Consider the following 13873-nt stretch of genomic DNA (forward strand, 5'->3'; position numbering starts at 1 on the left):
TTGCTCTCTCTCTCTCTCTCTTACTTTCATTCTCTCTTTTTTCCTGTCTCTCATGCAGACTCTCTCTCAAATGTTCTCTCTCAAGGACATTGCTATGCCATGACAGATATACACATCACAGGCAACTTTTAAACTCATCTCTTGTTTGGATGTCACAGTGTTTAGCGGAGACAAAAAATAAATAAATAACAATCATGTTATATCCCAAGATCCAGTAATGAAATAATTCACCATATCCATCTTCTCCTCAGGACGTCAGTTACATATTTACATTTATTTATATCTGAGTTTTTTGTTATTTTTTTTTTATTAAAAAAAGAACAAAAAGAAAATAAAAAATGAACTTTTTTTTAAAATTTGAAATTAAATGTACCGTAGTTGGAAAATCCCTATTTTTCTTCCCCAGGTTTTGAGGTGGGACTGTTGCCTTTTTTTATCAACACTCCTCCAACTGAGGTTTGCAGCCACATCTTGTGTTTTAAAAACAATACATATGAACAGACGCTGCCAGGCCAGGCTTTTAGGACCACGTTATCTAAGCATAGTTAATAAATAAATAATAAAGGCAAATAAATACATTAATAATAACCATTTGAGAAAATAATACGTATTCTGACTCATTCCCATTTAGTGAGTCTAAATTTGAAAACGCTCCCTGAGGCCCCAATGGATAAAATAAATATTTGAGGCACAGTATTTATGAGGGAGGTTCCGGTAGAAATGAAAATACAAAATATAAATATATTAACAAAATTGCACGAAAACACAAAATTGGTTTCTACCAATTATAATCCATGCATGATGTTATATAATTCATCCTATTGTTTCATATTCTGTTCTTTATAACTTATTACTCAATTTAAACGTCTCTCTATAATCCTCTTATTATGCTACATAATCCTCCCATATAATTCCTCTTACTACTGTGCATAAATGCTCCCTATAATTTCTCCGTAAACGTAATAATCCTACATCTATTTGCAAACAATATTTGCGTCTCTATATTTAACCCCTGGCATTGATCATCATAGGATCCGTGGAAAGTTGCAGCTTTTGCTCAGTATAATTCTGCTGCTGTATTTGAAAGATCTTCTTGTTTTCAGTTCCTTTCTATGTATGATCAGCAATTAACATGGTAAAACAGACCTTGGTTATATTATTTAAAGGAACACTCCAGGGAAAACTAGAGTGATGCCTAGGGGTGGTGCATACTCAGAGATTTCAAAAACACCAAAGACAGAAGTCATGCTCCGCCCCTTCAGGCCCTGCAATTGCTATATCACACAATGTATCAATGTTTTTTCTGGAGCGTTCCTTTAAAGGCACCGTACTCTACTGAACAAACTTTCTAGTATAGGATAGCCATGACTGTTACATTGATGTTTTCTGATACGAGTATCCCATAAGATACATTAAGGCGTAATGCAGATTTTACATTTAACCTTTTTCTCTAGCACTTATCTCCAGATTAGCACTGTTTATAATAACCAATGCTAATTATTCTGGTAGTCATTGAGCATGTTCATAAACCTGGTTGGGAAGATTGCCGCTGTTTGCCTGTCTGGCCGGAATAATATATCCTAAGCATGAAATGTTATTTAAATCTTATCACCAGGGGCTAGCGTGAAAAGTAACACTTCCACTATTTCCACCATGGATGGCATTTTCATCAAAATTGGACATTTTCTAGTAGCCAGTGAGGACCAATTCAATGTTATATGTCAATGGTTTGCACAATGTAATAAAGTGTCTGATTGGTTGTATCCACCAATATGAATAGTCAGATAGAAAATGCAATTGGGTCTCTTTACTTTGAGAGTCCATAGATCTCTCTGCTACATAAGAGGACAGCAGGGAATATTGCACGTAAATTGCACAATGATGAGAAGCTACCTCGTTATACAAATGCAGTGTGTATAGATCCTATACAGAATGATGTCATTACATAATAACACCATTGAGGTCACTGGTAAGCCAAAGAAGATAAAAGCTCTAATATTCAATATCTCATACTTGTTTATTCCACAATTTGTCTGTGTGCATCACAATGGACCTTAAAGGGGTTATGTGGGGGCCAAAAAGTATTAGCAGGGTACCCTGTCACGCTGATTATGGGATTTGAATACATTTTTACAGCGCTGGCGGGGGACCGGAAGTCTAGTGACACAGTCTTCCTTCATGACGACACGACTCTTCGTCATGGCCCCGCTGTACTCTATGTGATTGCTGTACTACTGCTACTGCTTGTACATAGAGTACAGCGGGGCCGGTCACATGACGAAGAGTCGTGTCGTCATGAAGGAAGACTGTGCCAGTAGACGTGCAGCGGTATAAAAATCAATGAAAATCTCAGAAGCAGCACGACGGGGGATTGGAATGTATATTAGCGAGTGTACTCACATACTGCAGGGAGTACACTGCTAATAATTTTCGGTCTCCGCATAACCCCTCTAATGATATTTATTGGGCCTATTCTTGATATCTTTCGACATTTCACTAACATTGCTGCATTAAACACTATGATAATATCCCAGTTACACTACATATAACTGTTGTACTTTTTAGGTCCACTATTTTTAAATAGTCAACTCACCCCAAAACTGATGTAACATTTTTAATGATTTGATTTTGACGCTGTTTCACTTTAGTCTGCAGCTATCGGGTAGTAGAACTTGGGCCTTGATCCTGCTGATTGTTCTAGTTAAACTACAGGATGTAAAAAAATTTCCCTTTCTTTGCCATTTCATTCTGGCCCTTGGAAAATGGGGAAACAATTAACGCTTCTGGAATACACGGACAGATAAGGTTAATATGTTTGACGCTCATTCACACTTTGATGCTATATGTTTCTTAAGCTGGACATACACACGAGAGTACGGTAAGCCGAACTTGTCGATATTGACAGGATCAGCTGACAATCTCATGTGTATGGGGGCCTGCTGACTGTCCTCTGACAGCAGATATTGGAAGAAATAGGGATCGAGCTTGTTGAAATTCAACATGCCCGATCCTTTGTTACTGTGAGAGATTTAGGTCTGACAACGACTTTTTCTCCTGCCGCATTGAAATAAACACTGAACCGAGCATGCATGTTTATGCCGGGGTCAACAGAAAAAGCGGTTGGCAAAACGAGCATTCGGCTGACAGCTATCTCATGCGTATGGCCAGTTTTAGTCTAGCTCAGGGTTTCTCAAACTTTTATTACTGCCAATTTTTAGTGAAACCTGGGCCCCACCAGTTGTAAATGGCAATCCCCCATGATGTCACTTCTGGTTGGGCTCCTGAATCTTCACTTGTGTAAGACTATCTGTAAATCAAAGCTACAAAGAAGAGGGCTGAGTGTCTCACCATCAGTGGCTATAACTTCTTGAAAATAACGTCCTAATGTTGATGCTTTTTGTTTCTGTATATTGATAGCTTGCAAGTTTTCCGAGTAAATATGGCCATGCTCAATACAAACCATAGTGCTGATGCCCATTGGAGATCAGGCTCTATCTGGTCACTAAGAACAATTACTGAATCATGTTCAAAATGTTCGTATTATGAGATCTGTCTACAGATAATCACTGCCATTTCCACAATCCTATTTCACCTGCTCTCATCTGCTGTTTCTTATTACATCCAATGTAGTCATCTGTTGTCAACAACTGAACTGCCAAGTATTTTAATATCATCTTTAATATTGTATATATTTACCATCTGCAGAGCTCTGCTACTGAAGAACATCATCAGGCTCAAGATACATTTTTGACTACATAGTACACTATGAAGAAAAAAAATCAGGTTCCAAGAGACCCCTAGTTCACTAGTAAGTTATGTTGCTTCTCGGCCCCCTTCTTCCATAGGCTAATAACAGGTGCTCTTAAAATACCTCCCTTTTTATGGACAACAAAAATGAATATATATGTGTTTAAAAAAATGCTCCTTATATTCAAAAAGATCAAAGTCTAAAAAGATACAATCCCTTTAAATTAAATATATAACACTATATGACTGACATAGAAAAATAAATATATTTATCTCTGTATACACATACATATATTTATATAGAGCGCTATAAATATATACATTGATATATAGATATAGTCATACCTATATATTTATATGTATAAACATCTATATGTATTTGTTCAAATCCACTTGTCCGTCAGATTGTTGGAATCACTGACACAGCATTTCAGAACAAAAAAATATTTTCTGTATTTTTTTTTTTTCATATTTTTCTTCAAGTCTGTAATGTGGCACTGATTTTTGCCACAGTGCAAATATTTAGAGATGTGGACTAAAAACCTGGCTTGGCACTTTCTGCATTCAATCCTATATAGGCCCTATTGAAATTGCGTATTAGAAAAAAAATTATTGAAAATAAAACATAAATAAAGTAAGCAAATCATAGTCCCCACCCATTTCTTCCCACCCCGCAATCCCAACATTTGTGTTCTTGAAAATCTCATCCCATTTTTGTTTTTTTCTCAACCCCTCCCACATTTTTAACCCCAATATTCTCGTCCTTTTGCTTCTTTTTAGTTATTTAAATGAATCAGTAAAATGAACGGGTACATAGAGGGATTCATGCATTTTTTTTTCGTTTGGTTCATTCTATCCTTTTCGGGAATTTTTTTTAAATGTGTTTTGATTTTTTTTTTGTCTTTTTTTACGAAATCTGTTTTTTTCTTCACTTATTTCAGTACTTTGTTCTCGGTTACTTGCTTGGTCTTGTTCTGTTTGGGTCTCTAGCCCTTTCAGTCTTTGCATATCACCATCACTTATTTAACCCCTTCACTGTGACAACTGAAGCTCAATGTAGGAGTTAAATGCAACAGGTTGCTTGTACAGGGGAAAATAAATTTCACACCAAATATAGGGATTCCCCTAGTCATATAATAAAAACTTTATTCTAACTGAGTAATGATGAGTGTCCCAATGTGTGTGTGTGTATATATATATATATAAAATTAGCTATTTTTGAATAATATGACGATGATGATTATGGTGTACATATTGCATGGTACAATGAGATCTCTATACACTGGGAAATATACTGTACGTTTATGCAAAGTAGTTATATGTACAATTAATACAGTATATCGTACATTAATATGTACTTTTAATACAGTATGTTGTTTAATGTGCCATGTATCACTACATTTTATCTTTTTCCAATAGTTAATATGCTGTCTTATATAATGTATTTTTAATGATAATTCTTTAACAGGGATACCCACTATTATTCATAATATATTCTTATTGTATTTGCTCTAAAATGTAATCCTACTTTTTTTCTCTTCTCCTGTACAAGCAACACTGTTTTCAACACAGTCTGCATCCTCAATAAAATATCACCTCAAAATGATATATACTTACTGGAGGAGCCCCAAAACCATGATGCCATTTCACAGTGTTTATAGGGTTAGGTAATTGCAATGTGGTTCTAGACCTTGAATGTCAGATTTAGCAGCCGGTTTAAGATTTCAGACAAACCATGTAGGCCAGATAGAACAGATTTGCATACTACTCCAAAAAAATAAAAAAGGAAACACCAGTAACCACTCTGAGGATATTTTCTCAAGGATGAAGACATTTCTTTTACACATACAGATCTGTGTATCAGACTCAGGCGTGTGGTGTTGTACAACTCCCATTATTTTAGCCATAGGAAGCAAACTGGCTTTTTTTCCCCAAAATTTTAAAAAAAAGGATCCAGTTCTGTGGTTGTATTCATCCTATATAGAGTTCATCCTATGTCTATGGACGGACAATTGCAATGCAGCATTTGGGGTCTGTACATGTGGACAAGGTTGTCCTGAGCTCATTTTCCATGATTACTACACTTTCAGTGAATTGTTTATTGAATCATTATAATCAATAGATAACTGGAAATTTCTGGTTTTCAGACTTGTTGCCTGAATTGTGACGAAAAAGTTTTGGAACTTATTTTAGAACCAATATGGGCCATGAGTTACACTTAATTTACAGCCCAAAGCTTGATACACAGATCCCTTTATCTATACCATATTATTTTAGCTTTCTGACCCTCATTGATCTATCTGTCTGTGTCTTTCTTTTTTCTTCCATCTTGTTTCATACTGGGGTGGTCCTGCGATTGGCTGTGTTGGTGTGCGCAGAGTCCTTATTATCTTTGGGTATACAGTTATGAACTTGGAGGAAGCTGTTATCCGAGTTATAAGTGGCTGTTGGGGTCCCGGCCGATTTCAGAGGGTCGCGGCTCAGCGTGTACATGGAGATTTCAGTGGAGGGTAGGGTGTTGAAGCCCTTGAGGCCCACAGGAGAGGCATCACGGGAGTGGGATGGCTCCGTGGACCGGGAGCTGGAGCGGCTGCGCCTCTGATAGCGGTAGCGGTAACTTGGAATGCGAGTGATTGCAGAGGACTGGAGGTAGTCCGTTGCCCGTGCTGTGGCCCTCAGCTGTTTGTGGCGGTCAATGAACATGTGAACAGCAAGCACCCCCACCATTTCAGCAATAATGAAGGAAAGGGCCCCAAAGTAAAAGGACCAGCCGTATGAGTAGCTGTTTTTCTTTGAGTCGCTTTTTGAAGGGTCACCAGCATTGGCAGATATGTACACAATGATCCCAATGATGTTGCTCAGGCCTGTTGAGTATAGAAATAAGAAAAAATTAAAACAGGCACATGGCAGTACACATTGTAGGGCATGCCTGCATAGAAATCTGATAAAATTAAGAAGAACTGGCAGAGGAGTTGCCCACATACATTGTTATTTAGATGCATTACACTGCATAATTAAATATATACCTTTCAGGGACTTATTAGAACTTAACTGAACTTTACGTAACTGAAATTAGTGTCCCTAACACAACCATGTAAATTAAATATGTGTTTTAGACTGGACTAGGATAACGGTGGCGTCCTATGTAGGTATTTACACAGGACAACCCCTTTTCACAAGCTCTATTAGGGTATAATCGTGTAATAGATGGACCCTACCATTATTATCCTAGTAGAAAGCCTCTGTAAAGAGTGGGCCCTCGCTCTGATGTGCAAGGTGTGACCATTTATTACACGGTTGCTCATTCATGTAACAGCTGATCTCTGTGGTTCTGCACCTAAACCTTCAGCTACCAGCTGATCACCAGTGAGGCTTTCACATGAGGAGCAGTTGCTCAGATGGGACAAACCCTTATTAGGCACCCTCATGCCCCATACTTGCCAGCAGCCACATGCCCCCAAAATGATTTGCATACATATGGCAATCTAATTATACTATACCCAAACCATACTATTTCATTCTCAGTGACAGTGCATCTCGCTATTATAAGTCCTCCACCAAGCAGTTACCTATTTTCTGATTAGTAGATTGCTTGGATTAAGCTATACACTCAGGGATGCCAACCTCCTATTTGCTTTTTTCTGGACAATTTGGCCCAAAATCATAAACAACCAATTTTATTTTATATATGTCTATAGCTCAGAATATGATTAGGAAAATATCACCAGCATTTGCTGTGATTTGTAAGCTGAAGATAATTCCAATCACAATAATTTGCACAAGCTCCTACAGTTTCTAAGAAATCACAGACGTATCTATTTTTTTTTTTTTACAGACACTCTCCAAAAGTCCTCTATTTGTAATGAATGTCCTTGAATTTATAGATGATCGGCAACCTTGGTGCTACTGTTTGGGTATCATGCTATACATTACTATAACTCCATTGCTATATGTATTTATTATAACGTACAGATTTACAGCCACTCTGAGCAGTGCAATGTGGGAGAGAGTAGGCTGCAAGCATCTGAATAAATGCATATGGTTTGTGTTGAACCCCCTCCTCCACTTATCATAGCACCCTAGGTCGTTTTCTTGCCTACCCTATGTCCTGGTTCTGGTTCATGGTTTCAAAAGGTCTGTCTCTGGAAATGTTTTACCCCAGGGAATATTACTATTTGTCAGTATTAAACAGCTTTTTGCTACACAATGATGTTCCTCATTTTCTGTATGTTAGATGATCGTGATTTATCCGCTCTCCCTCCTGCGGATAAATCACACTGTATTCACACTTTCCTGCTACAACTTCATAGTTCTGCCAATCATAGTGGTCAGACTATACTTATGGCAGGAAAGAGAACAAGTATGCAATAATTCTTTATTACACAAAATAGTTGGTTCTGCTCATATTTTGCATCCCATTTCCTTTGTTGATACAAGGCAGCAGAAAATTCTCCATACTTCACTGGTACAAGAAATGAGTGTCACACTCTAGAATACTGACTTAGCTGAAAAATAGCTTCTACACAATGTAAGCACTACATGAAACTACAGGCAAATATAGGATGCAAAGTATAGCTGGCCATGGATTTAACAATGACCTTCATATATTTAATACACACAATAGTTTTATTTTTTATATATATATATATATATATGAATTACATGTGTATCTGTGACATTGCAAACTATGTTGTACATCTGAAAATGTCCCACGTCACAGTGTCACTATAATTACGTTCTCCCACCCTATATGACATCGGGTGCAGAGAGACGCAGGTATCATGCTGGGCAGCACAGTTGCTGAAGCAAAAACACGACACCCGAAGTGTCTCATCAAAACTGCGTCTCCCCAATGCGAGATGTCAGAATGGGCAGGTGAATGCAACTATAGTGATACTTTAAATTATTATTCACGACATGAGATTGCCAAATACATATTATGATTTCATAATGAATTAAAACATATTTTATATTTTTGCAGATTGAAATAATGTGTTATGATGGTATTTGAGCATTTTTGATACAACAGATACAACTGAAATTTTAAACTGGATGTCCACCTTTCATTCAAATGTAAATTTTAGATCCAACATTATGTTCTGATTAATTTGATAATATATCTTTATACGGGTCATGGCTTGTTTTTTTTTTTTAAACAGAGCTACAAATGTTTCCCTTCACACATCCATAGAGTTATGTGATAAAATTCTGGCTGCGTTCAGCCACCGGTAGGGGGAGTCTAGGAATTTCCTGCTTAGGGCCCGTTCACATCACCGTTGCCCTTCAGTTGAGTGGTTCCGTCAGTGGTTCCGTCGGGTTAACCCCTCAACGGAACGGCAAACGGAAACCTCAGCTTCCGTTTCCCTCACCATTGAACTCAATGGTGACGGAAACCTAGCTAATGGTTTCCGTCTGTCACCGTTGTGACAGGGTTCCGTTATTTTGGACGGAATCAATAGCGCAGTCGACTGCGCTATTGATTCGGTCAAAACGACAGAACCCTGTCACAACGGTGACAGGCGGAAACCATTAGTAGGTTTCCGTCACCATTGAGTTCAATGGTGAGGGAAACGGAAGCTGAGGTTTGCGTTTGCCTTTCCGCTGAGGCGTTAACCCGACGGAAACCTCAGACGAAACCCCTCAGCGGAAACTAACGCTGATGTGAACTACCTTACTGTTTTATTACTAATCTCCCAGTAGTGGTGGCTGCACCTAGCCAGAATTTTATCATTTAAAGAAGCATTCCGGCTTTTGTTTTTTTGTGCTCCTCGTTTGAAAATGTGATGAGATGCAAGGTAGTCAGGTCTATTGGCTTACCAGGTTCTGTATTTCACGGTTAGCCGCTCCATTCCAGGCCCGCCGCTGGGTCACATGATATCTTTTCTGACTCCCTGAGTCCTAAAGCGTCTGCTGTAGGGACCGGTAGTAGTCTCCTATTGCAAGTCTGTTAAAGCCTCGATGTGAGTCTTATAGACTTTCATTGAGAGTCTGACCTCCGGTTTGTACAGCAGATGCTGTGGGATTCAGGGTGTCAGAATGGAGATCACATGACCCAACAGCATCCTGGAATGGAACGGGGCTACCTGTGAAATACAGTGCCAGTTAAGCTAATATACCTTACTACCTCGCACCTTTTCACTTTCAAAACGGGGGGAAGGGGCGCGGGAAAAAAGAAGCCGGAGTACTTCTTTAACTCTATAATTATGAAGGTGATTTGGAGTCCTGCATGAAAAAAATGGCGACCATTATAAAGATATATTAAGAAATGAATCAGTACATTTTGGATTTTTTTTTAGTGTTTAGGCAAAGGAATTACTTTTAGACAAGCTTTACTCTTTACTCTTGTATTTTTCACCTTGAGGACTAACTTATGTTACCTGCAGACACAAAGAAGATGCCAGCACTTAATATGATATTGTGTCGAGTTTTGTAGAACTCGCTGGCAGCAATGCACAGTCCTCCCATGAAGAGTAGGATCACACTGAGGATAGGGAATATACTGGAAGCCCTCACAGCCCCTGTAGAAAGAAAGTGACAGGATCACATAGAGAATACGTCTGCTTAGGCTTTGAATATCAGCAAGACATTCTGGCAAACTATTAGCCCTTAAGTGTCTGATACAAAAGTAAGTACAGTATATGGTCTTGTATAGTTAGGAAGTTGAGCAAACCGCTTATAAAGGGACATTCCACTTTATTATTAAAAAATCATATTTACCTATGTGTAAAAAAAATATATATAAAAAATATAAAGGCTAAGGCCTCATGCACACAAAAATGCGAATGAATTGCTGACCCATTATTTTCCCTGGGCCCATGCAGATGACCGTGATTTCCCAAAAAATAGGACAAGTTATTATACGGACCACATTTGCGGTCCGGGCTCATTGAAATCAATGTGTGCACGGTCCGCGATTTGCGGATGGCCCGCGGATAACACTCTGCGGCCGTCTGTGCCATAATCACGGGCCGGGCACACAGCTACGATCGTGTGCATAAGGCCTAACTAGAGTTGCTTTCCTAGGACCTTTTCTTTTTCTTATTTGAAGTGGATCATAATAATTTTCAGAATTTTCCTGACTCCAGGGCCACTTTCACATGACAGTATTTTGGTCAGTTTTTTGCATTAGTATATGTAAGCCAAAACAAGAAGTGGGTTCAAAACATGGAAGAGGTACAAATCTTTCCATTATACTTTTTCTATGAAGGTTCCACTCCTAGATTTTAGTTACAAATACTAAAGCAAAATATGTGAAAGTGGCCTAAAAGCCTGAGGTTTGAATGGAACTTTATGGCGGAGCTGTGGGTACATCCATTTTTGAGAACCTTCTTAACCCCTTCAGGACTGAGCCTGTTTTGGCCTTGTGGACGCAGCCGGTTTTTTCAAATCTGACATGTGTCAATTTATGTGGTAATAACTTGGGAATGCTTTTACCTATCCAAGCGATTCTGAGATTGTTTTCTCGTGACATACTGTACTTTATGTTAGTGGAAAAATTAGATCAATAAGTTCAGTATTTGTTTGTGAAAAACACCAAAATGTAGAGAAAATTAGCAAAAATTTGCATTTTTCTAATTTTAAATGTATCTGCTTGTAAAACAGATAGCAATACCACAAAAAATAGTTACTAATTAACATTTCCCATATGTCTACTTTATGTTGGCATCATTTTTTTTAAGTGACATATGAGTAAAATATACCTTTTATTATAGTAACTCGCTAAAAACAGGGGTAACACACCACTGTGAAAAAAGCCCCACCGTGTATATTAAAAAATGTATTAAACAGTAAACACTGAATCATTTAGATAAGTATATCTCAGTGTTTATACCGATATTCACCGGAATCAGCATTTAACCTGGGTACAACAATAGTACGAGCCCCAAGAACACACCAGGGTCCGTGATCAACACCGGAATCTCCTAGCGCTGGGTCCACCACAATGCTACTGTCCCCTATGCAACAATCCCTTATACAAAAACGACCCTACGCGTTTCAAATACTCATCCTCAGGGGTCCGTATCTTGGTCACTCTGGCCTAATTACCAGCGATAGAATATTCAACAGCAGATATTCTGCTGCGCATCACGGAAGGATGCTCGCGTCGATGTCAGCGGCATACTTCATTTCGGGCACTGAGTTGCTATAAGCACCAAACTCCACCCCTCGTACTTGGCGGCGCTGTACGAACTAACCAATCACAGCGCCCCCTGAATTCGTGACACCTGTCCATGTGACTCCCGGCCGTCAGCTGACAACCAAGAATCATCATCGACCGCATCTGAACGAACACGCAGGCGCAGTGGAAGCCACGGACGCATCGCCCATGCTGCCAAGAAAGAGCAAGGTAAGAGCAGAACGATATAGAATATGGGGTATATCTTGCGGGACAGTTACTTGCGGTGGGTAACTGACACGCAAGATATACTCCATATTCTATATCGTTCTGCTCTTACCTTGCTCTTTCTTGGCAGCATGGGCGATGCGTCCGTGGCTTCCACTGCGCCTGCGTGTTCGTTCAGATGCGGTCGATGATGATTCTTGGTTGTCAGCTGACGGCCGGGAGTCACATGGACAGGTGTCACGAATTCAGGGGGCGCTGTGATTGGTTAGTTCGTACAGCGCCGCCAAGTACGAGGGGTGGAGTTTGGTGCTTATAGCAACTCAGTGCCCGAAATGAAGTATGCCGCTGACATCGACGCGAGCATCCTTCCGTGATGCGCAGCAGAATATCTGCTGTTGAATATTCTATCGCTGGTAATTAGGCCAGAGTAACCAAGATACGGACCCCTGAGGATGAGTATTTGAAACGCGTAGGGTCGTTTTTGTATAAGGGATTGTTGCATAGGGGACAGTAGCATTGTGGTGGACCCAGCGCTAGGAGATTCTGGTGTTGATCACGGACCCTGGTGTGTTCTTGGGGCTCGTACTATTGTTGTACCCAGGTTAAATGCTGATTCCGGTGAATATCGGTATAAACACTGAGATATACTTATCTAAATGATTCAGTGTTTACTGTTTAATACATTTTTTAATATACACGGTGGGGCTTTTTTCACAGTGGTGTGTTACCCCTGTTTTTAGCGAGTTACTATAATAAAAGGTATATTTTACTCATATGTCACTTCAGTGAATTTCCAAATTTTTCTATATTGTGGGAGCACAATTATATATACTATTTAATACAGTGAATTTGCATCATTTTTTTGAACATCCTTTTTTTTCTAGGACGTTACAAGGCTTAGAACTTTAGCAGCAATTTCTCAAATTTTCAAGAAAATTTCCAAAACCTATTTTTATAGGTACCAGTTCAGTTCTGAAGTGGCTTTGAGGGCCTTATAAATCAGAGACCCCCATAAGTCACCTAATTTTAAAAACTGCAACCCTCAAAGTTTTCAAAACAGCATTTAAAAGAAAGTTTCTTAACCCATTAGGTGTTTCACAGGCATGAAAGCAAAGTAGAGGGGAAATTTACAAAGTTTCACACTGACAGGGGGCATATTAGGTCCTGCCTCTGGCTGGACCTAATCATCTTCCTTAGATGGCAGACCGGAAGCCTTTGTTAGGCTTCCTGTTGCCATAGCAACAAATGGCCCCCGCAATCGTGTAGCGGGGTGCCATATTCTTGTAACAACTTAAATGTGGTGGTCGCTATTGACTGGGGTTAATCGGTTCAGATCACCGCTGTGATTTGACCCAATGTTTTCCCCCAGTACTAAGGCTGCTAGCAGCAGCCTGTACTGGAAGATGCCGGGCTGCGGGAAGCGCTGTGCTCTGTTAGGAGCACACATAGATTAAGGTGCTGCAGGCACAAGGACCCGTGCTACAGCGTGTTAATCTACGCGTGGTGGTCGGAAGGGGTTAAGATACTCTCTCCAATCTGTGTAGAGTTGAGTGGAACACCGATTAGTTATAAGAGAAATCCCATTTGAAAATTCTGTTAAGTATACAGATAAAATAATATATGGATTGTACATCCCCTCCTTATGATTTGAAATATGAAAGTCGATCTATGTGCCAAATTTTTAAAGGTTTCTGTCGCCTCTTCTAATCTCAGGTCCACTCTTGATACTACCAGTTCTTCTTTAACACAATTTTTATTAAAAGTTTTTCAAAGTTATACAAA

The 13873-nt window shown here is 39.2% G+C and overlaps 1 protein-coding gene across 1 annotated transcript in view; it reads right to left on the minus strand.

Moving 5' to 3' along the window:
- Positions 1-2098: 2098 nt before the first annotated feature.
- CACNG2 (calcium voltage-gated channel auxiliary subunit gamma 2) overlaps positions 2099-13873 on the minus strand; it is a 127312-nt gene continuing 115537 nt past the window's right edge. Inside the window, exons 3-4 of the mRNA XM_075833755.1 lie at positions 10125-10265; positions 2099-6611 (exon numbers count right to left, since the gene is read on the minus strand). Coding sequence (XP_075689870.1) covers positions 6082-6611; positions 10125-10265 — 671 coding nt within the window. The 3' untranslated portion in view covers positions 2099-6081. The remainder of the gene's footprint in view (positions 6612-10124; positions 10266-13873) is intronic.

Source organism: Rhinoderma darwinii, chromosome 7 (genome assembly GCF_050947455.1).
Source record: "Rhinoderma darwinii isolate aRhiDar2 chromosome 7, aRhiDar2.hap1, whole genome shotgun sequence".
NCBI lineage: Eukaryota > Metazoa > Chordata > Amphibia > Anura > Rhinodermatidae > Rhinoderma > Rhinoderma darwinii.